The 24,823-nt window shown below is 38.6% G+C and overlaps 1 protein-coding gene across 3 annotated transcripts in view; it reads left to right on the top strand.

Annotated features, from left to right (window-relative positions):
* AVL9 (AVL9 cell migration associated) overlaps positions 1-24,823 on the top strand; it is a 57,897-nt gene that overhangs the window by 9,068 nt on the left and 24,006 nt on the right. For all 3 annotated transcript variants that reach the window (XM_006066293.4, XM_006066292.4, XR_003110963.3), the window contains exons 2-8: positions 10,726-10,846; positions 12,513-12,598; positions 15,773-15,844; positions 18,382-18,471; positions 19,145-19,211; positions 20,295-20,335; positions 21,568-21,606. In XM_006066293.4, coding sequence (XP_006066355.1) covers positions 10,726-10,846; positions 12,513-12,598; positions 15,773-15,844; positions 18,382-18,471; positions 19,145-19,211; positions 20,295-20,335; positions 21,568-21,606 — 516 coding nt within the window. The remainder of the gene's footprint in view (positions 1-10,725; positions 10,847-12,512; positions 12,599-15,772; positions 15,845-18,381; positions 18,472-19,144; positions 19,212-20,294; positions 20,336-21,567; positions 21,607-24,823) is intronic.

Here is a 24,823-nt window from a genome sequence, read left to right as displayed (position 1 = left end):
CTTGTTGTCACAAGGTTTGCTAGCTATGTATTAAGGGAATCACTGCAGAGTTGTTAATGAAACCTGTTCCTGCTCCCATAGCCTTCACGGGTGATATTAGTAATTTGTTAGGTTCTATTTGGTGGGTATGTGCACACCCTGAAATTGAAATCTTTTTTGCCATGTAGAAGTTCAGTATTGAAATGTTCAAAATAAATTTATGTGTAAAAGATGGCTACGATAGAGTTTATTAAAATAGATTTAATCATTTCTTAAGAAGTTTTCTAATTTTTTTCCTGTAAGAAAATAATTTTTTGTCATCTTAGTATATATTCACAATAGCCTAGAGATTAATGTTCCATTTATATCATCTTATCCAGAATATCAGTCTTCGACATTGCACCAGATTTTTTAAAAATAATTTCTCTTCCTGTCTTCCCATTGTTATTGTTTAGTCGCTAAGTCATGTCCCACTCTTTGCAACCCCGTGGACTGTAGCCTGCCAGGCTCCTCTGTCCAGGAGATTTCCCAGGCAAGAGTACGGGAGTGGCTTGCCATTTCCTTTTCTAGGGGCTTTGTATGGAATTCTTTATATCCCTTTGTAATTTCAGCTCTGCCAACTTTGTTAGAGAATAATGAGGAAGAGTGCCAGTTCTTTTCTAGCATTGAATCTTCCAGAAATTTGCAAAGGAAAGTATAACTTAGAGAAGACCTATTTTCTATGTCCAGCATTTCATTTAAAGTGAAAAACGTTCTGACAGAGCCTTGGTGCCTACACTGTTTTGACTGTTAGGAAAACAAATCCCTGAGATGCTTACAAAGGAAGCAGAGAAGTGGAGCAGCTGGTTCAGAATCTCATGAATTCCTCTCCTTCCCTCAGTAAGCCTTGTATCCTTATCAGTGGAGTCCAAGGATGTGTTTAGTTGATGTGCTATTTGGCACTGTGGCTTCTATGGGTCTCTGAGAGTGGAGTGGATGTTGCATTGTTAGATAGCGAACAAGGGTATTTTTGAAGTACTCAAAGTTCACATCAGGACACTATGTTATTGTTTTGGTTTTGTAGTTTTTCATTGGTGTTTTTCCAACCTTTTGCTTCTGAAGACAAAGTAAATGGACTCTGACTGAAGTGAAGTTGCTCAGTCGTGTCCGACTTTTTGCAATCCCATGGACTGTAGTCTGCCAGACTTCTCTGTCCATGGGATTTTCCAGGCAAGAGTACTGGAGCTGGTTGCCATTTCCTTCTCCAGGGGATCTTCCTGACCCAGGGATCGAACCCAGGTCTTTTGCATTGCAGGCAGACTCTTTACCCTCTGAGCCACCAGGGAAGGGGACCCCAATTTGACTTGAAAACTATGGGAAAGGGTAACTTTTATTATTCCTGGAGAGTAAACATATGTCACTATTTTTTACATAGTTCATTTAGCATTTTGAAAAATTGTCTTTTTATTCCTTGTGGTTAGAAAATTATTATTCAGCTTTTGGGCTTCCCTGGTGGCTCAGTAGTAAAAGAATCTGCCTGCCAATGCAGGAGATGTGGGTTTGATCTCTGGGTGGGGAAGATCCCCTGGAGAAGGAAATGGCAACCTACTCCAGTATTCTTGCCTGGGAAATCCCATGGACAAAAGAACCTGGCTACAGTCCATGGGGTTGCAAAAGAGTTGGATATAACTTAGTAACTTGTTCAATCAATTAGTGGTGTCCGACTCTGCAGCTCCATGGACTGCAGCACGCCAAGCTTCCCTATCCTTCACCATCTCCCAGAGTTTGCTCAAACTCATGTCCATTGAGTCGGTGATGCCATCCAACCATCTCGTCCTCTGTCATCCCCTTCTCCTCTTGCCTTCAGTCTTTCCCAGCATCAGGGTCTTTTCTAATGGGTCAGCTCCTCACATCAGGTGGCCAAAGTAAGGATCTTCAGCATTAGTCCTGCCAACAAATATTCAGGGTTGATTTTCTTTGGGATTGACTGGTTTGATCTCCTTGGAGTCCAGGGGACTCTCAAGAATCTTCTCCAGAATCACAGTTCAAAGACATCAGTTCTTCAGCGCTCAGCCTTTCTTATTGTCCATCTCTCTCATCCATGCATAACTACCTGAAAACCACAGCTTTGACTATATGGACCTTTGTCAGCAAAGTAATTTCTCTGCTTTTTAATATGCTGTCTAGGTTTTTCATAGCTTTTCTTCCAAGGATCAAGCGTCTTTTAATTTCATGGCTGCAGTCACTGTCTGCAGTGATTTTGGAGCCCCCCAAAATAAAGTGTGTCACTGTTTCCATTGTTTCCTTGTGTATTTGCCATGAAGTGATGGGACTGGATGCATGATCTTAGTTTTTTGAATGTTGAGTTTTAAGCCAGCTTTTTCACTCTCCTCTTTCACTTTCATCAAGAGGCTCTTTAATTCCTCTTTGCTTTCTGCTGTTAGCATGATGTCATCTACATATCTGCTGCTGCTAAGGCATGTCAGTCATGTCCAACTCTGTGCGACCCCATAGACGGCAGCCCACCAGGCTCCCCTGTCCCTGGGATTCTCCAGGCAAGAACACTGGAGTATGTTGCCATTTCTTTCTCCAATGGATGAAAGTGAAAAGTGAAAGTGAAGTCGCTCAGTCGTGTCCGACTCTTAGCGACCCCAGGGACGGCAGCCCACCAGGCTCCTCCGTCCATGGGAGTTTCCAGGCAGGAAACTGGAGTGGGTCGCCAGTGCCTTCTCCACTACACATCTGAAGTTATTGTTATTCTTGGCAATCTTGATTCCAGCTTGTGCTTCATCCAGCCTGACATTTCACATTATGTACTCTGCATATAAGTTAAATAAGCAGGGTAATAATATAGCCTTGATGTACTCCTTTCCCAATTTTGAACCAGTGCGTTATTCCATGTCCGGTTCTGACTTTAGCGACTAAACAACAATTCAGTTTTCACTTGTTAACAATCATCCTTTGTCTTCTTTTTCCCTCCTCTTATCTTCTTTTATAGTTATTTAAGTGTGAAAATTTTATTGCTAATTGAGATCAAAATAGATTTTGCCATATGAGTGTTTGTTGACATAAAAAGATATTTGAAATATGTGTGATTTAATATTTAGTGTTATCCATTCAGTTCAGTTCAGTTGCTCAGTCATGTCCGACTCTTTGCAACCCCATGAATCGCAGCACGCCAGGCCTCCCTGTCCATCACCAACTCCCGGAGTTTACCCAAACTCATATCCATCAAGTCAGTGATGCCATCCAGCCATCTCATCCTCTGTCGTCCGCTTCTCCTGCCCCCAATCCCTCCCAGCATCAGGGTCTTTTCCAATGAGTCAACTCTTCGCATGAGGTGGCCAAAGTATTGGAGTTTCAGCTTCAGCATCAGTCCTTCCAATGTTATCCTTTAGGGGATATATATTAATATCATATTATATATTAATATATACTAATTTAATATTTTTAGGGGAGCAATTGATACATTTGTTACACATTGTCTGTGTTAATACCTTACTAGATACCATGTTTGATCCCCATATTTAACTTAGATTTTGGGCTGTGAACTTTCACTATATAATAGTACTCTTACTGGATGATAATCATTCTAAATATTTCTTAGTCTCTGGAGATGTACTTTGTTTTTTGTCAGTGATTTTTCACATATACTCAGGGCTGCCATATACAGTGTGCAGACCCTGTACAGCACGGCTGCAGGGGAGAGCCCTTCCAGTAGACTGCCATTGTTGGTGGGTCCCCCTAGACTATACACTGAGACTGCCTATATACCTGCCTTTACTTTCTGCTTAGTTTTGTTGGCTTTATTGTTTAAATTGTGTTTTGATTCAACAGAGTATTATGTAAGAGTCTCAGGTAACCTCCAAGAGACTTCCTCTTAAGCCTTTGTGCCATGAATTGTATGTCTGTGGATTATTTTGGATATATGGAATGGGAGCATACAGAGTATTGAGTCAGCACTCAGAACATGTAGAATTTACACCTTAAAGATTTATAAATCCCATTAAGTGCAAATAACAGATTCACTGTTGTTTTGTTTTTCCCCACACATCAACTGGGTATCTAACAATTTAGTCCTATTCTACACTACCTACCCAGAGTTAGCCTCATACTCCACAGGTTTAAGGGCTCAGCCCCACAAGATGCCCTTACTTTAGACACCAGTCCCAGGTCCCCAGGCTACCTGCATTTCTGTCCAACTTGGCTACAAATTCAGGGGTTCCCGTGTTCCCCATTTAGATTCTGAGATTTCCTAGAGCAACTCAAAAAACTCAGGAAAACACTGCTTACTTTTACTGATTTATTTAAGGATACCTCTCTGGAATAGCCCAATGGGAGAGATGCATAGGATAAAGTATGTGAGCTGAGGCATGGAACTTGCAAGTCCTCTCTGGGAACAGCATCTTCCCAGCACCTCAGTGTCTTCATCAGCTGAGAAGCTTCCTGAACCTGATTGGGGATTTTATGGAGGTTTCATTACATAGGCATGATGGATTAAATCAATAGACATTGGTGATTTAACTCAATCTCCACTCCCTCTCCCCTCCCTGAGATTGAGAGGTGGAGCTGACAGTTCCTAGCTTCGAATCAAGGCTTCCTCATTCTGGTGACCAGGCCCAGTTCCAGAGTCATTTAACCCCACCTAGAGTCACCTCCTTAGCTTGTTTTTGTTCCGTTGCTCAGCCGTATCTGACTCTTTGCAACCCCATGAACTGCAGCATGCCAGGCCACCCTGTCCCTCATCAGCTCCCGGACCTTGTTCAAACTAACGTCCATTGGGCCGGTGATGCCATCCAATCATCTTGTTCTCTTTGCTCCCCTTCTCCTCCTGCGTGGTTGCAAGCATCTTTTGAATAACAAAAGATGTTCCTATCACTTGGAAAATTCCAAAGGGTTGTAGGAGCTTAGGGTTAGGACCAGGGACATAGGTCAAATATATATTTTTTAATTACATCACACTTAACTGTCCTGTATAGCTAATAATAATGTTAAAAAAAAAAGCTATAAAAATATTCAACAGTAGAGAGTTGACTAAATAATGAAACAAAACTATATTGAAATTATTGTTTATGTATAGACACAAAGGAGTTTGTGTGGAAGTGTTATAAACTTGATTAGCAAGTTTAGCCGTCTCCAAATGCAAGGATTTGTTGGTGGCAGGTAAACCAGTAGAATTCTAGAAAGTTGCCAACACAATATAGGCAATGTTCAATTTGTAAAAAGTTGTATCACCAAAGTTAGCTGTTTGAAATTCTGAATACATATTCCCAAAGAAGCGTTGTTAAAAATATTCTGGGTGCAAGTCAGTCTAAAGCTGCTTTAATTTACTCATGGAATTCTTAGAGCATACATAGTATCTACACTTAAAACAGTTTGATGAGTTGACTATATTTTATATTCCAACTAGAGTCACTCAAAGCAGATTTTCCTTCAGTAGAATCAGGAGAATATATTGAACATAACATAGCATCAAATATTAATTAGACTCTGGCCATTGGTAACTTGTAAACTAAATCATCAGAAAAATAGATCTTTTTACCTCTCTTTGCTTCCAAAAAGATAGGATGGAAATAAGATTTCCTTCAGAAATTTGGAACTGCTTGTGGTTATCTTTTGCTTTTTTTAAATGCTAAAAGCAGTCATTTAAAAATAACAGTTTACCTAAAAGTAAACGATAATATTTTCAACTTACCGTCAAGTGGTTTAGAAAATGTATCCATATACACGTGCAACACAAATAAAGCACATGTGGACAAAAATTAGCAGTTTGTGAATACAGATGAAAGTTATAAGATTGTTCGAATTTTCTATAACTTGGAAATTTTAAAAAACGATGAAAAGAAAAAAGCAGGAATATTCCTTTATCTCCAACTCTATTTACCCCTCCAGAGATAAAACCTCTTTATATTAAAGATGTTTTTCAAGGATGTTTTTTAATTCATTTACAAAGATGTGCTATGTAACTGTTTGCATAATTGGGATTACAGTAGAAGTAGGATTATACTATATTTACTGATACCCTGCTTCCTCATTAAATTTAATAGTTGCATTAATTTTCTATTACTCTTACCACAAGCCACACACTTAAAACAGTGCAAATTTATTAAGAGTTCTGGAGGTCAGAATTCTGAAATGGGTTTCAGTAAGGCTAAAATCACGGTGTTGGCAGCTTTGCGTTGCTTCAGGATAATATGGGGGAGAATTAGTTTTCTTGCATCTTCCAGCTTCCAGAGATCACCTGCACTCCTTCGCTCAAGGGACTTCTGAAGGCTCAAGTGCCTTCCTCCATCTTCAAAGCATCTTGAAGCATATCATCATCACTGTCTCTGACTCTGTCTCTTCTGCCTCTCATAAGGACCCTTGTGATTACATTGTGATTACTGGATAATCCCTATCTGGAGATAATCTTGTCTGCAACATCCCTTTTGCATTGTAAAGTAAGGACAGATTCTGAGAATTAGGAGATGGACATATCTGGAGGGCTTTTATTTTTACCTACTTTACAGTATATCACACCTGTCTTGCTTTATCTATATATATAAATCTACCATTCTTTTTAACAGCTGGAGAGAACTGATGTAAAATCTACTTGACCAATCCTCTGATGAATATTTAGTTTTCCAGTTTTTATGCTACAGTAAGTCATATCACTGTGAACATTTTTGTACTTCTCCATGTGAATATCTGTGTGAATTCATGGAATAAATACCTAAAATAGAACTTAAGTCAGAGTAAATGTATTATTGATTTGATAATTCTGCCAAATAGCCACCCAAACTGCTGTACCAATTTATAGTTGCACAGCCAAACCCCATACTCTTGTCAACACAAAGTGTGAATAATTTTTTTCATGTTTTTCAATAATTAGTAAAAATTTTGAAATTCCTTTCATATGTTTAAATAAGAGATTGAGCACTGTTGTACTACTTTCTTTTGGAATTTTCACGATTAAACTTGTCGAATGAAAAAAAAAAAAGGCACAACATAAGAGTTGTGAGTTAAATTTTATTTGGGGGCAAAATGAGGACTATAGCCCTGGAGACAGCCTCTCAGAAACGTCTGAGGGACTGCTCTGAAGACGTAGCTGGTATATATAAGAGGTATATATAAGAGGTAGTCAGTATATATAACAATACTGTGTGATTTTGGAGAAGGGGGGATACATGGAGTTAAGCACACATTTGGCAAAGGGTTACTGCTAGTCACAAGGAGCAGATATCCTTGTCAATGATTTTAGTGCTTTTCTAGATATAATTTAGAATTCTATCTAAATTTTAAGATTTTAGATGTAAGAATTTAGGCTCATAAATATTCTGAAAATAATCTGACAGCCTGCTCTGCCAGTTCTTCTGAGAGCACAGAGTTCCGCATTCCTAATCTCTGCCCTAAATTCTGTGCAGAGTATGTTGAAGGTCCGTGACTGCAGGGGTTAGTGACTTGTAGAGACAGGTTTCAAGTGATAATTTTTAGTTGGCAAAAACTTTTTGGATCATAAAGAGCAACATACTTCTTGATAGACTTGTGATAATTTGAATCCGTGATGCTTATATTTATTTAAAAGCATGTTTATTCCATACTAAATGTTTTTTAAGTAAATACTATACATTAAAATTAGTGGGTTTCAAATGAAATTATTTTGTAATATTACCAAGTCTTCTTATGTTAAGTGTTACATATTGGACTTTAGTGTTTACATAAAATACAATAATTTATTTCCTTGGTGTTTTGTGTGTGGGGGTTTGTTGTTTTTCCTGTTAAACCAAGGATTCTGAGTTGGTAATTTTTTTTCTTTTTTAACTTTGTAACTACCAGATTCATAGCTTCAGCTTTGACCTTATATCCTTCTCTTTATGGCACATTTTGCCTTCCTTTACACTTTGAAGACGGAGAAGGCAATGGCACCCCACTCCAGTACTCTTGCCTGGAAAATCCCATGGACGGAGGAGCCTGGAAGGCTGCAGTTCATGGGGTTGCTGAGGGTCGGACACAACTGAGCGACTTCACTTTCACTTTTCACTTTTATGCATTGGAGAAGGAAATGGCAACCCACTCCAGTGTTCTTGCCTGGAGAATCCCAGGGACAGGGGAGCCTGGTGGGCTGCCGTCTATGGGGTTGCATAGAGTCAGACACAACAGAAGCAACTTAGCAGCAGCAGCACACCTTGAAGAATTGCCAGTATAAAACTTGAGATTATTTATGCCTCCAGTTAACTGATATTAAATACCTGATCTTGGAGAGAAAGTTTGACTCCATAAACCAAACCTTTGAAAAATCCTTTCAAGTTGAAATGTTGATTGCTTCTGGAGGTAGGGGGCAGGGAAATTTAAACATTTCAGTATGGCACTAGATTACCTTTCAAAAATAATCATTTTTAAAGCCCATTTATAATCAGTTCTCATATGACTAGTGGCACCTTGATTACCTTAAATGTAGGGAAATCAGCCATCATGTCCTTCCACATTAAAGGTGAGATCTAAAAGTGATTCTCATCCCCATGTTGTTCCAACTTTAGTGTATTTATTACTGATGCAATGCAAATCCCTTTTAAGTATACTTTGAAAGAAAATTAAGTCAGTGTGATACAATCCAGGTCTTCAGTATTGAATTTTGTCAGCTCTCATTGAGACAACCAAAAGACAAAGAAGGAGAGAGAAAAATGCTGGTAAACCTGGGGAATGCCAGAAACTGCGGGCTTATGCTAAAAACTTTGTTATTTCTATAAGACACAGTATTAGAGAGACTTCATTGATCATTTCTCAATCTGGGGGCAAAAAATAACCTAAAGTGGTAGTTAATGCTCACTCATCCCCCCTAACAGCCCATTGAAACCATAAGCTCCAGTATTGGGAGCAAGGGAGTCAACTGATGGGAAGCAAAGCTAGATCTTGACTCAACTTCTCAGGCTCCTTTGTTGGCTCTCTCCTACTCAGTTCAGGAGGATATTGGTTTTTCTTAGGGCTCCCTGTCTTCAGTTACCATCTATTTGGTTCAGTTCAGTTCAGCTCAGTCGCTCAGTCATGTCCGACTCTTTGCGACCCCATGAATCACAGCACGCCAGGCTTCCCTGTCCATCACCAACTCCCGGAGTTCACTCAAACTCATGTCCATCGAGTCAGTGATGCCATCCAGCCATCTTATCCTCTGTCGTTCCCTTCTCCTCCTGCCCCCAATCCCTCCCGGCCTCAGAGTCGTTTCCAGTGAGTCAACTCTTCGCATGAGGTGCCCAAAGTACTGGAGTTTCAGCTGTAGCATCAGTCCTTCCAGTGAACACCCAGGACTGATTTCCTTTAGAATGGACTGGTTGGATCTCCTTGCAGTCCAAGGGACTCTCAAGAGTCTTCTCCAACACCACTTCATTCAGATGCTTACATCTTTCCTTTTCTCCTTTGCTTCTCACTTCTCTTCTTTTCACAGCTATTTGTAAGGCCTCCCCAGACAGCCATTTTGCTTTTTTGCATTTCTTTTCCATGGGGATGGTCTTGATCCCTGTCTCCTGTACAATGTCATGAACCTCCATCCATAGTTCATTAGGCACTCTATCTATCAGATCTAGTCCCTTAAATCTATTTCTCACTTCCACTGTATAATCATAAGGGATTTGATTTAGGTCATACCTGAATGGTCTACTGGTTTTCCGTACTTTCTTCAATTTAAGTCTGAATTTGGCAATAAGGAGTTCATGATCTGAGCCACAGTCAGCTCCCGGTCTTGTTTTTGCTGACCGTATAGAGCTTCTCCATCTTTGGCTGCAAAGAATAGAATCAGTCTGATTTCAGTGTTGACCATCTGGTGATGTCCATGTGTAGAGTCTTCTCTTGTGTTGTTGGAAGAGGGTGTTTGCTATGACCAGTGCGTTCTCTTGGCAAAACTCGGTTAGCCTTTGCCCTGCTTCAATTCCGTATTCCAAGGCCAAATTTGCCTGTTACTCCAGGTGTTTCTTGACTTCCTACTTTTGCATTCCAGTCCCCTATAATGAAAAGGACATCTTTTTGGGGTGTTAGTTCTAAAAGGTCTTGTAGGTCTTCATAGAACCGTTCAACTTCAGCTTCTTCAGCGTTTCCTGGTTGGGGCATCGTCTTGGATTACTGTGATATTGAATGGTTTGCCTTGGAAATGAACAGAGATCATTCTGTTGTTTTTGAGATTGCATCCAAGTACTGCATTTTGGACTCTTTTGTTGACCATGATGGCTACCCCATTTCTTCTAAGGGATTCCTGCCCGCAGTAGTAGATATAATGGTCATCTGAGTTAAATTCACCCATTCCAGTCCATTTTAGTTTGCTGATTCCTAGAATATCGACATTCACTCTTGCCATCTCTTGTTTGACCACTTCCAATTTGCCTTGATTCTTGAACCTAATATTCCAGGTTCCTATGCAATATTGCTCTTTACAGCATTGGACCTTGCTTCTATCACCAGTCACATCCACAACTGGGTATTCATCTATTTGGTAACAACTCCCAAACGTACATCTCCAATTCAGTCACCACCACCACCACCTACACCCTACCCTTAAACACATAAAAATTAAACTCCTTTAAATCAACAAAGGGGAAAGGCTTACTTTTTTTTTTTTTTCTTCTCCTTTTCCTCCTTTTTTCTTCTTCTGTACCCGTAGGTTTGTTGACATTGTCAAATGGCATCAACAAGCATGGCTTATCCTTACTTCTGTCACTGAGAGTTTGAAAGCATTTTTGCCTGTTGAGGTATAACTTTCCCTTTGATCTTCGCCCTGTTGGCTAACATTCCTTACCATTTTAGGTCGAGTTCTCTTACCCACCCCTGATTCCAGGAGATGGACATGATAGTCACACCTTACCTGAAGAGTGGAAGTATCTGCCCTTCCTTGCCTTACCAGACGGCGCACACAACTACCAAGAAGGTATGTAAACAGACAGTGGAGCAATCAGTAGGTGCCTTCTTTGTTTTTTTCACATTTGCTCAGACATCTTAGAGTCTGAGTACTTTGGTAAGGAAAGACATTTGGCCTAGTGATTGTTCATAAAATATTTAAATGCTTGTTTGAAGATGACCAGTTAGTTCTTTATACTAGAGGATCTGCAGAGGAGTGCCAGGCTTATATTGGCAGTGGTTGGTGAACATTGGCCACTCTTTTGCCAAGAGCTCTGGCCAAGGTAGGTGATAAGCCATATTAGGACATCTGCTATTGGTAGCACTTTCGGTATTTAAACCTCAGACTCCTCTCAGAGACAAACTCAGGAAGGTTACCTGCACCGGCTGCAGGCTGATCGAAGCTCTAGCTACAGGTTGACTAGCTTCATCGCCCAGTGCCCACCTGAAAACACCTGGGGTTGTTTCTCCTCCTGAAGCATTGCCCTCACAGTCTGCTTAAAAGTGTTCATGCGTGAGGAGCGTGTTAACACCCTCAAAGAAAGCAGTGCTGTGAAGTTAGTACGGAATTGCCTATCACCCTATACATGAGTGCTTTGAATGGCTTAATGAAGAAACATGCTTTATCATGGTTTTATAGGCTCTTCCAAGACACCAGATTAAACTTGGTTTGGTTGCTTGTTTTTCTAAAATTTATTACTTTTTGTATGAAATGAGGCAAATCCTACTATGCAGTTTAACATAAAATGTAAATGCTGTATTTTTAACCTCACAAACCTTTTTAACTTTTTATTTTGTATCCGGGAATAGCCAATTCACAAATCTTTTTGTAAAAATATTTTTAGTACGAGAGCTTTTAAACATACAGAAAAGTTGGAAGAATAGTTAATATTTGACAGATTTTCTTTATATATGTCTATGGTTTTGCCTATATTATACTTCCCTGGTGGCTCAGATGGTAAAGAATTGGCCTGCAATGCTGGAGACCCAGGTTCGATCCCTGAGTCAGGAAGATGCCCTGGAGAAGGGAATGGCTGCCCACTCCAGTATTCTTGCCTGGAGAATCCCATGGACAGAGCAGCCTGGCAGGCTATAGTCCATGGGGTTTCAAAGAGTCAGACACAACTGAGCAACTAACACTTTCACGGTTTTGCCTATACTATTTGAAAGTCAGTTGTAAATATCATGACGCTTTATCTGTAAATACTTCAGCTGGCATTTTCTAAAAATAAGATCATTCCTGGGATGACTTTGGATTTGACCTTTACCACAGCTAAGAGATTTAACAGTAATTCCATAATACCACCTTCTATCCAGCCTACATTCAGATTTCCTCAATTGTCCTAAGAATTTCCTGGATCTGTTCAAAATTTCTGTGTTGCCTTTGGTTTGTATGATTCTTTACTTTTAATCTGGGATAATCCTGTGTAATAAAGTATTTTCTGAGAAAGGCAGCTGTAGTCTCAATTCATCCTGTTACGATTCAGCCTCTAGAGCTTTTTGTGTGATGAGTATACACTGAAAGGCAGTGAGAGGAATTCTAAGAAACCAGTGGTTTGATGCTAGAAATAAATCTGACATGGGTTCCTGTTACTTCATCGTTTTTGTTTCAATGACTGCATTATACTAATGTCAGAGTTGATTATTAAATACAAGTAATCTACTTTGGTATTTACATTTTTCTGTATATCTCTTAGATACTGTGTTTTTTCACTTGCCACCTAGAAATGGAAATGGAGCCACTATATATGGTATCTCTTGCTATCGACAAATTGAAGCCAAGGTAAGACAGTTAAAATGAAAACCAAAAAAACACTTGAAAACTCCTAGTACTGGCCACTTAAGATGTAGAATTTGGGGAAATACATAAACCTTTATTTTTTATGTGGTACCTGTAATATTGTTTTAAATTTTTATAAACTGTGTAGCTGTTTTCTCTACTGTACCAGTTAATTCACATGAATGTTTTTCTAAGTTGAGATTAGTGACTATATTTGTATCATAATGTTTGGTACATTGTTTTTAGATAGTGATACCTAAACTATCCATTTATCTTCAGAATACTGTATTTCAATTTCATGGTATCCTTGAGTTTTCTATCTCTAATGTTTGGTATGAAAACTTAAAAAAAGGAACGGTAATGAGTGTTTTTCTTTTTTTAGAAGCTTTCTAGAAATAGTGGAAAGTACTGACAGTAGCTGCAAACTACTTACAAGTTATCTTAATTATCTATAAGATTTTGATCATTCTTAAACTTATCTGTCCTCTTAATGCCTAACTTAGTATAATAGCTCTGATTAATAAATTCAAATAAACCAAGATGGGTAGCTTCACCTTTCCTGCTGTATTTCTGAGCACCACCATTCTTTCTGCAGTGGGGATACCCTTTCTGAGTAGATCGCTTTCCTTTTATGAAATCATTAATACTCTGAAGGAGTGGTACTGGCATGTGTCAGTCATGTACGACTGTGACCGCACAGACTGTAACCCGCCAGGCTCTTCTGTCCATGGAATTCTCCAGGCAAGAATACTGGAGTAGGCCAATATTGTGAAGTAATTAGCCTCCATTTAAAATAAATAAATTAATTTTTTAAAAAAAGAATACTGGAGTAGGTTGCCATTTCCTTCTCCAAGGCATCTTCCTAACCCAGGGGTCAAACCCAGGTCTCCTGCATTGGCAGGCAGATTCTTCCACTTGTGCCACTTGGGAAGCCTGAAGTAGTGCTCAGCTGCACATTGGAATCACCTGGAGAGTTTTAGATAAGTAGGGATGACTGGGTCCCCACTCCAAAGATTCTGAGTTAATGTTCTGGCATCAGGAGTAGTAAAAGCTCCCCAGGTGATTCTCATATGCAGGCCAGATGATGAACCACTGCTCTAAAACAATGGTTTTTAACCAGAACTACCTGGAAGCTTTTTAATTATAAGCATAATTGCTGGGCCTTTCCTTCTACAAACTGAATTAGAATCTCTAATAATTGATCCTAGGCAATCACAAAGTTTTAAAAGCTTCCTCAGGTGGGTAATTAACTTAGTCATAAAAATTTTTATTTTAATTTGTATAAGGAACGTTTCAAACACAGATAAATTAAAAGAATGGTACAGTAAATACCTGTATACCAACCATCTACATTCAGCAGTTGTTAATATTCTACCACATTTGCTTGATCTGTGTGTGTTTCCCTGAACCATTAGAAAGTAATAAGTAAATTCCAGCATAAACAAGCTAGTTAACTACATGAAATAACCCTCCACGCACAGGGCCTAGAACCAAGGACACACATTGTAAATGTTTGTGGTTCAGGTGAATTCTGTGCTGTGCTGAATTGCTCAGTTGTGTCTGACTCTTTGCAACCCCATGGACATAGCCCGCCAGGCTCCTCTGTCCATGGGGATTCTCCAGGCAAGAATACTGGAGTGGGTTGCCATGCCCTCCTCCAGTGGATCTTCCCAACCCAGGGATCAAACCCTGGTCTCCCACATTGCAGGTGAATTCTTTATCATCTGAGCTACCAGGAAAGCCCAAAACTCCTAGAGTGGGTAGCCTATCCCTTCTCCAGGGGAACTTCCTGACCCGGGAATCGAACCAGGGTCTCCTGCATTGTAGACAGAATCTTTACCAGCTGAGCTACCTGGGAAGCCCTTCAAATGAATAACTGAATTTAGAGATAAAGAAATCTGAGAATTTGTATTTGATTTCTTCACATACTGTTACCCTTGCACATTAATATTACTAGATGGCATGACTCAAGCTGCTGCCTTTTCTTGGAAATCTGTTCCTTTTACCACCTTTTACCCCTGTAAATTGTATGTGTGTGTGTTAGTTGCTCAGTTGTATCTGACTCTTTGCAACCCCATGGACTGTAGCCTGCCAGGCTCCTCTGTCCATGGAATTCTCCCAGCAAGAATACTGGGATGGGTAGCCATTCCCTTCTCCAGTAAGTTGTATAATCACTAGTAAAATTATTTCTCCAGTACTGTTGTTATTAACAGCAGTTCTCATGCTCTGCCTAGACATCCTTAAAGTGGCACTCTATACTGCCTGTCTCCCTTACCTCCTGAGTCTGACCCACTTTAGTCTATTAGGGTTGCCCATTTCTCCAAGCTGTTCTCTCCTTTTCTGATAACTAGACAGATAAACCAGACATCAGAGGCCCTAGAGCCTAGGAGAAAGCCTTTCATTCCCTTTGAACAAAGGTGAGACCTGATGGATGAATCCAATAAAGATAAAGAGGTAGAAGCAGATTGAAGAAAGGCTCTACTCTCAATGTAATTTAACAACAGATCATCAGTTCTCAGGCAGTTGAAGACTCAGATCCAAGGAGATGTCAGGCAGTACACAAGAATAGGAAGAGTCGCTCTTACTGCCCTCACAGCCTTTCCTGGGATTGATCAAGTCTTGTTTCCTAGCAGAGAACTGCAGAAATCTTATGTGGTCATCCTCAAAATCACCAGGACCTGAGTTATGGCTCAGAACTGGACTACAGTATGATACAGGTGTGCCAGGACAGACTCCCAACAGTGGAGGATAACCAGCATAACAAAACTGCTGACGATTCTTCCATCTCTGGAGAAACAAGCTCTTAAACTATCCCCTTCTCACCAGAAACAAAAGTCTCTGAAAGGAGTATCCATTTTAAAACTGGAACCAAGGATGACTGGTTTGCATTATGGTTGTGGCAATTTATGCATAAAGTATTCTCCACCAGACTATAAATTCCTTGAGAGCAGACATGGTCTCTCACTCTTACATTCCCATTGCCTGCCAAAGTCTAACACAGAATGCTCTGGTTGACATTTATTCATTCAATAAATGTCTTCTGAGATTCTCAGTAAGTACTTTTAAATTTATTAAGTGCAATTATTTTTTTTTCTGATTGATATCTTATATTGAAACACAATGATTTTAAAATATCTCCATGAAAAATTTCTAATAGTGACTATTTGTTTATAATAGGCATTGAAAGTACGGCAAGCAGATATCACCAGAGAGACTGTTCAAAAAAGTGTCTGTGTTCTAAGCAAGCTGGTAAGTGACCGAATAACCTGTTAATATCAAACACTCATGGCAGCTTTTTATTTGAGAAAAAGCATTATTGGACTTCCCTGGCCGTCCTGTGATTAAGACTCTCTACTTCCACTGCAGGGGGTATGGGTTTGATCCCTGGTCTGCAAACTAGATCCCATAGGCCACAACTATGACCCGGCACAGCTAAATATATAAATATTTTTTAAAATAATTTAATAATATGGACCTTACTAATAGGATCTGAAGGATCAGGGTATTTCTTCCAAGATAGTAATTTTACACATAGGGCAAGAATAGTCTCCTAGAAAAGAAATGATTATAAAAGATTTTAATATCAGAAAATTGGTAGATTGCTAATCTGATTCCTGTACACAGTTTATTGAAGAGTAGCCTGAAAAAATATATATCGGTGAATTTTTTTTTTATACTGGACCAGATGACCAATTATAGGAGTGCTGAATGTTGGACGAATACACCATTTTGAAAGACATTCCTGAACAGTCATTCTTCAAGGAACAATAATAATCATAATGGTGCCATTTATCAAGTGCCTATGTCAAATATTCTATAGCAGGCACTTTTTAGATAGACTTGTCATTTTAAACCTCATAAGAAGAAAGATCTAAGTATTTACTGTTCTTGTTTCACAAATAAAGTTACATCTCAGACAAAAAATGTCTCTCATTGTCAAAAAATGACATGTAACTGCTAATGATAAAATTGCGGTGAAAATCCAGTTTTATTGGACAGATAAAACAGGAAGGGAGATGTAGAGAGCTGGCTCACACAGAAACATCTGATGGTTCATAGTGCCTTTTAGCATATATATAAAAATATGTTTGCTGCTGCTACTGCTGCTGCTGCTAAGTCAGTTCAGTCGTGTCCGACTCTGTGTGGCCCTATAGACGGCAGCCCACCAGGCTCCCCTGTCCCTGGGATTCTCCAGGCAAGAACACTGGAGTGGGTTTAGATAGTAATAATGATATATTAACCAGGATTTTTGTTGTTGCCTGCCAGAGTCTAGCAGAGTGCTCCGGTTGATATTTATTCATTCAATAAATATCTTCTGAGATTCTCAATCAGTACTTTTAATTTATTAAGTGCAAGATACTTTTTATTCTGATTGCTATCTTACATTGAAACATAATGATTTTTAATGACTTTTGTTGTTGTTTTAGCCACTAAGCTGTATAGCCTCAGGGACTGTAGCCTGCCAAGCTCCTCTGTCCATGGGGTTTTCCAGGCAAGAATACTGGAGTGGGTTGCCATGTCCTCCGACAAGGATTAAACCCACATCTCCTGCATTGGCAGGCGGGTTCTTTACCACTGAGCCACCAGGAAAGCCCATTAACTGGGATACTGGGGGATAAAACTATTAACTTGTTTTAACTAGTTAGAGAATATATGCAGCATTAGTTTCTGCATCCTGAAAAGGACATAGAAACCAGAAAACATCTAGAAAAGAACATTTTATTGTTGTTCAGTCGCTAGGTCATGTCCGACTCTTTGCGACCCCATGGACTGCAGCACATCAGGCCTCCCTGTCCTTCACTATCTCCTGGAGTTTGCCCAAATTCATTGAGTCAGAGATGCCATCCAACCATCTCATCCCCTGCCGCCCTCTTCTCCTTTTGCCTTCAATCTTTCCCAGCATAAGAAAAGAACATAAAAGGATGGAAATGGTAGGAAGAGGGTTTTAAATAGGTAAGAATTAAGGAGTAACTTTATTTTCAGATACACAAAAGAATATTATATAGAATATAATAAAGGACACAGACTGGTAGTTTTTTTTAGATTTTAAGCCTCTACTGAAGGCCAAAAAAGGCCAAATGAACTTAATCATGAGTGTTCAACTAGATATAAGAACTGAGTGCTGCAAGGATGATTAAATGTAACCACAGCCTAGCAGAACAGTGTGCAGAATTACGGTGTTTTAAATTGTATGATACTAATGGCTAACGTTTAAGTGCTTTCTATAGCCACATAGTCTAGTAAGTTCTTTTCAGTGTGAAAGTGTCAGTCAGTCACTCGTGTCCAGCTCTGTATGACCCCTTGGACTGTAGCCTGCCAGGCTCCTCTCTCCATGGGATTATCCTTCCATATACCTGTGTTTACATTAGGCAGCAGATGTGGAGAGGTTAAGTGCCCAGAGTTATGTGACTGAGTGACCAGAGCAACACGCCGGAGGTCTGTGCCCACACTCTCAACCCAGTGCTCTGAGTAGTGGTTACTTTGTACCTGCACCCCAGGAACTAGAACACATGACTTAACAACATTCAACTGTGAATGCTACTGCTACTGCTGCTAAGTTGCGTCAGTTGTGTCCGACTCTGTGCGACCCCATAGACGGCAGCCCAACAGGCTCCTCTGCAGCAGCCCAACAGGCTCCTCTGTCCCTGGGATTCTCCAGGCAATAATAAGATACTAACATTGTCAGTAACTTTTTCCTTTCTGGTCTTTTCAAGTTAAAAAGTTGTGGGGTGTTTGTTTTGTGTTTACTATTATCAAACTAATGGTCATCTCTCTTTTTCTTTAAGCCTCTCTATGGCTTACTCCAAGCAAAACTTCAACTCATTACACATGCATATTTTGAAGAGAAGGATTTTTCACAAATTTCCATTCTAAAGGTAACTTTTTATCCTCCATGGATGTGTCTGAAGACAGATTCATGAATCAAGTAGATCTTTAATATTGTGAGAGATGATTTATTAACTTAAGAAAGACATTCTTCTTTGAAAATAACATTGAAGGGCCAAAGATCTGCCCCAAATGTACAATTTCTACTTAGTAAATTTAACAAAACTATCTTTTATTAGGAAATGATGACTACAGTTGATTATAACAAATATTTCTGTTAGTGGATAATAGCCCTTTTTCTATGGCATTGCTTCTCTACAATTGTTATCTCATTAATACCCTGCACCGTATGTTTATATATCAGGCTTCTGGATCCTAACTCCCATATCAAAAAGCACAGAAAAACTACATGACTGTTTTACTGAAGAATAATGTTTTTCTCAAGGCTGCCATTATTGTATACAGCATGGATCTCCCCTGGATTCTAGTGAGAGACAGTTATTTAGCAAGGACGTAGAGGGAATTTATCCTAGGAATCCATACCACCATGGGAATGGATCTAGCTCTAAAATATAGAGGTACAGAAAGAAGGAGTGCTGGAAACTGGCAGAGTTTCAAAGAGACAAAACTGCTTCAAAGAACCAGTTTTCCCCTGGTCATCCTATTTCTGATTCAGTGTCTAAACTGATGGTAAAGTGTTCTAAACTGAATCTTATTTTATAGGAGCTCTATGAACATATGAATAGTTCCCTGGGAGGAACTTCATTAGAAGGATCCCAGGTATATCTTGGTAAGTCGCTTTTTCTACAAGTCAGAAGAAATGCCCTCTTTTCTTTTTGTTTGGCATGTTGGTTGCATGTAAAACTTCATGATCAGAGTTACATTTCTGTATGGTATGTAAATTCTCCAACCAAAATTTAGAAGTATTATTGTATAAAGCATATTTCAGCTTTTCAGAATAATAATGGAAGTTTTTTCTTTTCCTTATGTTAATGCTGATCAGGTCAGTTCCTTGTCATAACACAGAGGGAGAGCAAGGGAGAGAGATCTGCTTATTAGTGTCTTTCTATTCTAAGATTTTTCAAGTGGGAGTTTTATGCTATTTTCACAACCAAGAACATCCATTGGTGTGTCAGGCACTCAGTAAAAGTCATTTTCATAATTATTTTTTAAAAAGAATCATGATCACATCTTGATCACATAGTGATTTGTGCTCACTCACTTCGAATTTTAGCATAAAGTAGCCAAACTGTGCTAGGTTCACTTTTGCAGTCTTATGTGTAATGTGAACTGGTTATAAAACTCCTTTTTGGAGGATATATTTTTCTCTGAATTAATTTATCTTGTCTTATGACAGGCGATAAGAGAAGCCTGTGATTCAGAAATAATACCTATGGGGTATAGTGCCCAAAAACCTTGTTTAAATGATTGACTGCTACTGTGAAGTAAAGCTTCATGATTTCTAAACTTGTGTAATTTGTAAGATGGCTTTAGAATGGGGAGATGGTGTGAGAGTTGCACAGCCACAACATGAGCCTCTAGCCACAAGTAACTGTTTGCATTTAGATTAGAATTAATAGAAGTTAAATAAAATTTAAAAATCAGTTTGTCAGTTGCTGTATTTCAAGTACTCAGTGGCCACTTATGTCTAGTCTATTGGACAATGTAGATTTAGAATATTTCCATTATTTCAGGATGTTCTGTCCGACAGTGTTGAAGTTCTGTTTGTATGTGTACATAATCAGATATTACATAAATATTTAAATTTTGCATAGTCCTACTTTTACCTAACTTGTTGGAGGAGATTAAAACTTCCTTTGACAAAAACAGTAGGTTGTAGTCACGGATTAGCTTCTCTTTTTTAACATTATAGGTTTATCTCCTCGGGATCTTGTGCTTCATTTTCGACACAAGGTATGATACCTTATTTAAATTTATGATGTACTAAAATTATGTTCATTTAACTAGGCAGATTTCATGAGCTGCATGGTCTAATGCAGATTATGGCATAACCATGTTTTAATTTTTCTGAGACAGCTGTCATAATGATAGAAAGTTAAAAGTGTTGGTAGTGCTTATATAATAGGAATTTCTAAAAGTACACGGTGTCTGTTTGTTTCAGTGCAGGATAGGATACTTTTTTCTACAGTTGTTGATATTTTAGATATTATGAAATTAGAGTGGAAAGAAACATGTTTTATTTTATTCTATTCTTCTTCACTATGGTTTATTACAGGATGTTGAGAATAGTTCCCTATGCTATACAGCAGGACCTTGTTGTTTATCCATTCTATACGTAATAGTTTGCATCCACCAATCTCAAACTCCCCATCACTCCTCTCCCACAACCCCCCCACACACACTTGGCAACCACAAATCTGTTCTGTAAGCCTGTGAGTCTATTTCATGGATAAGTTTATTTACATTGTATTTTAGATTCCACGTGTAAGTGATATCATATGGCATTTGTCTTCTCCCTCTGACTTACTTCATTTAGTATGATAATCTCCAGGTCCATCCGTATTGCTCCAAATGGCATTGTTTCTTATGCCTGAGTAGTAGTCCATTGTGTGTATATGTGTGTGTGTGTGCGTGTGTGTGTGTGTGTGTGTGTGTGTATACCACATGTGAAAGAAATATGTTTTAATTAATCTTGTAGACTATTTTGTATGCTGCCCTGAGAGTGAAACATTTTCCAGCAAAATATCTATACTTAACATCTTTTGACTGGGGCATACACGCATTGATTGTTCCCTTAACACATATAGTGAGTGTCTGCTCTGTGAGTGCCCTGGACAAACAGAAGTAAATGAATAGTACCTTCCCTTTAAGGGGCTTGCAGATATTTCAAGCAAAAAATGGCACAACTTCCTCCCAAAAGTCCAATTTGATAGTGATTTATGGGGTCGCACAGAGTCGGACACGACTGAAGCGACTTAACAGCAGCAGCAGCAGCACATTTTTTAGAGAACTCAGATACTTAATTTCTCAGTATAAGGTCATGATTTTCAATTATTTTTAAAGCACTAGAATTATTTAATATTATTGACTCAATGTTACATGGTTATGTTTGAGGAAGGACAAAGGCAAATGAATAATAGGCTTGGATTTCTTATTTTAATACAATATTATTTTTCTTTTTTCAGGTTCTAATCCTATTTAAACTAATTCTTCTTGAAAAAAAGGTGAGATTTGAATGGATGGAATATTTAACATTTATTGACATTTCTTAAAGTATAAATTAAGACTTTTTTGGCTATCAAATTGCAGTGAGCTTAAAGTACATATTCTTTTTTACTACTATAGAAGTGTGAATTCGTGCAGTGTTTCCTGGGGGCAGTTTGATAGTATTCAGTTATCAAGGTGGTTTTGACTATATAGGTAATAGAGAACTCTGTGTATGTATGCATATGTGGCCGTGCTGCACTGGCATGCGGAATCTTAGTTACCTGACCAGGAATGGAACCTGCACCCTCTGCAGTAGGAGTCCAGAGTCTTCCCCTGGACCACTAGGCAAGTCCCCAAAACTCAGTCTAAATTGACTTAAAAAATGTATTGGCTTGCTTCAGACTTGAGAGTATGTTGACTGAATGGTTTGATAATATAATTAATTACCTAGATTTTTTCCATCTCTTTGCTCTACAGTCCACAGTGCTAGCTTTATCTTGAGCCTGATTTCCCTTGTAGTATAGGATTACTGCCAACAGTAGTTGAGCTATATGCTGCCTCAGCTATATGCTAGTGGCAGAGATAATATCTTTTCCCTAATTTAATGAGAATTCTTCCCTTCAATTCATTTGGGCCTGTGAGGCCATATGCCTACTCAGAACCAATAATTGTTGCTAAAGAAATGCCTGTATTGACTGGCTTAAGTCTGGGTTCCAGATGCACTCTCTGGTACAAAGGGATGGGATTGCCATGATTTTAGATAAAAAATTATAAGGGATTTTAGACCAAAGTCTGCACACTTAAGCCCAAGGGCCAAATCTGGCCCACCACCTATTGTTGTAAATGAAGTTTTCTTGGAACACAGTTTCAGCCAGTCTTCAACTTATTGTTTATGGCTGCCTTTGCACTACAGTGTGAGAGTTAAGTAGTTGGAACAGAGACCAAATGGCCCACAAATGAAAAATGCTTACTATCTCACCCTCTATAGAAAGTTTGCTGACCTCTGATTTAGACTAGTCAGGAGCCATCCCTGGATCTGTGGTCACTATTACTGTGCTCAATAGAGATGGAATGGATGTTGGAAGGTCAGTCATTCAAATGTCCAGTATAATTCATTATCATAAAAATGTTTATCCATTTGGCCCAGTAATTGTCCTCTTAAGAGATTTATTTTCCAGAATTTATCTGAGTTGACACAGAGCTCCAAGAGATTCTTTCACAGAATCATTTTTAATAATAAATTATCAATGGATAACTTAAGTTTTGATTTATCTTGTATATAATTCCAAACAACAAAAAAGATTCTGAGTGGTTTTATTATTGTAAAGATGTTTCATAGCATGTTAAGTGAAAAATGATGATCCAACTACATATCAAGCCCAGGATTCTGATTTTATAAATAAATGTATTTATTCATTTAAATGAGATTGGAAGGAAAGACAGCAATAGTTTGGTGACCATGCATATTTTTTAAGAAGGAAATACTTTTCTGTATTCTGGTTTTCTGAATGAATATGTATTCTTTCTTCAAACAGGAAAGTAATTTAAAAAAAAAGAATGAAACATGTACTAATGCAATATTTCAACCTTTAAAAAAAGCTCTTAGTTGTAAAATACATGTAACATATAATTAACCATCTTAACCATTTTCAAGTGTGCAGTTTCATAGCATTAAGTATGTTCACGTTGTTGTGGTATTACCATCTGTCCTCAGAACTCTCTTCATTGTGCAAAACCGAAACTCTACCCATTAAACAGTAACTCCACTTTGACCCCTTCTCCCACCACTGGCGACCACCCTTGTACTTTCTGTCTCTGTTTTAAATTGGACTATTCTAGGTTTCTCACACGTGTTTGGCTTATTTCATTTAGCAGAGTGTCCTCAAGGTTCATCCATGTACAACAGATGTCAGAATTTCCTTCCTTTTTAAGGATGAATAATATTCCATTGCATGTACATAGAGCATTTTTTTATCCCTTCATTCATTGATGGACACTTGGGTTGCTTCCGCCTTTTGGCTGTCATGAATAATACTGCTGTGAACATGGGTCTGTGTAAATGTCTTCAAGGCCTTGGTTTCAGTTTTTTGGAGTATATACCTAGAAGTGGCATCTCTGAATCACATGGCAGTTCTGTTTTTAATGTTTTGAGGAACTGATGTATTTTCCATAGTGGCCGCACCATTTTACATTCCTACCAACAGTGCACAAGGGTTCCAATTTATCCACATTCTATCCAGCATTTGTTATTTGCTTGTTTTTTGATAGTAGCCATCCGAATAGGTATGAGGTAGTATCTCCTGGTTTTGATTCGCATTTTCCTAATAATTAGTTATGTGAGCACCTTTTCATGTTTTTGTTGGCCACTTGTATATCTTCCTTGGAGAAATGTCTTCCCTAATCCTATACCCATTTTTAATCAGATTTGGTTTTTTGTTGTTTAGTTGTAAGTTTCAAATTTTTATTGCAACTTATAATTTAAAAAAAATGTTTTTCAACGCAGCACACATGGTTACGTATATCTGAAAAAAATTTTTGCAAAATAATACTTAGTCTAGCCACATTTATGATCAAGTAGACTTTATTTAACATGGCAAATCCTAGGTATACCCTTTTTATATTCACTTGGTAAAGACATCCTTTAATGCAAGTCTTGGTTTCCCTGTATTTGCACACTACTCCTTAAATCATCAGTGTTTAAGGAGAGCACAGGTGATTGTGGCACCATGCTTTATTAGATCTGACTTCGTGCTACTAAATGATTTAATTGTTAAAACAAAGAAAAAAACTCACCTCAGCAACTATATGCTTGGTTTTTCATCTCATTTAATTATCACTAGTGTTAGTTGTAGTTGTGTATCTAACTGAACCCTATCCCTCAATTTTTATTCTGAAAACCCTACAAGAAAGTTGATGGAATAATTTTATAATGGACACTTTACGTCCTTCATCTGTTGTTAGCATTTTGCCACTTCTGCATTACATTGTTTTATATATGTTCATTCTTCCCCCTGAATCATAATAATTTTCAACTAATTTGTAGAACCACGGTACTTCATCCCTAAACATTTTCAGATATTTTTCTTAAGAATAAAGGTATATTCCTGGGGCTTCCCTGGTGGCTCAGTGGTAAAGAGTCGACCTGCCAATATAGAAGACACGGGTTCAATCCCTGATCCAGGAATATCCCACATGCTGTGGGACAGCTAAGCCTGTGAGCCCTAGAGCCCATGC

Source organism: Bubalus bubalis, chromosome 8 (assembly GCF_019923935.1).
Source record: "Bubalus bubalis isolate 160015118507 breed Murrah chromosome 8, NDDB_SH_1, whole genome shotgun sequence".
Taxonomy (NCBI): domain Eukaryota; kingdom Metazoa; phylum Chordata; class Mammalia; order Artiodactyla; family Bovidae; genus Bubalus; species Bubalus bubalis.
This window is presented reverse-complemented; position numbering and strand designations above follow the sequence as displayed.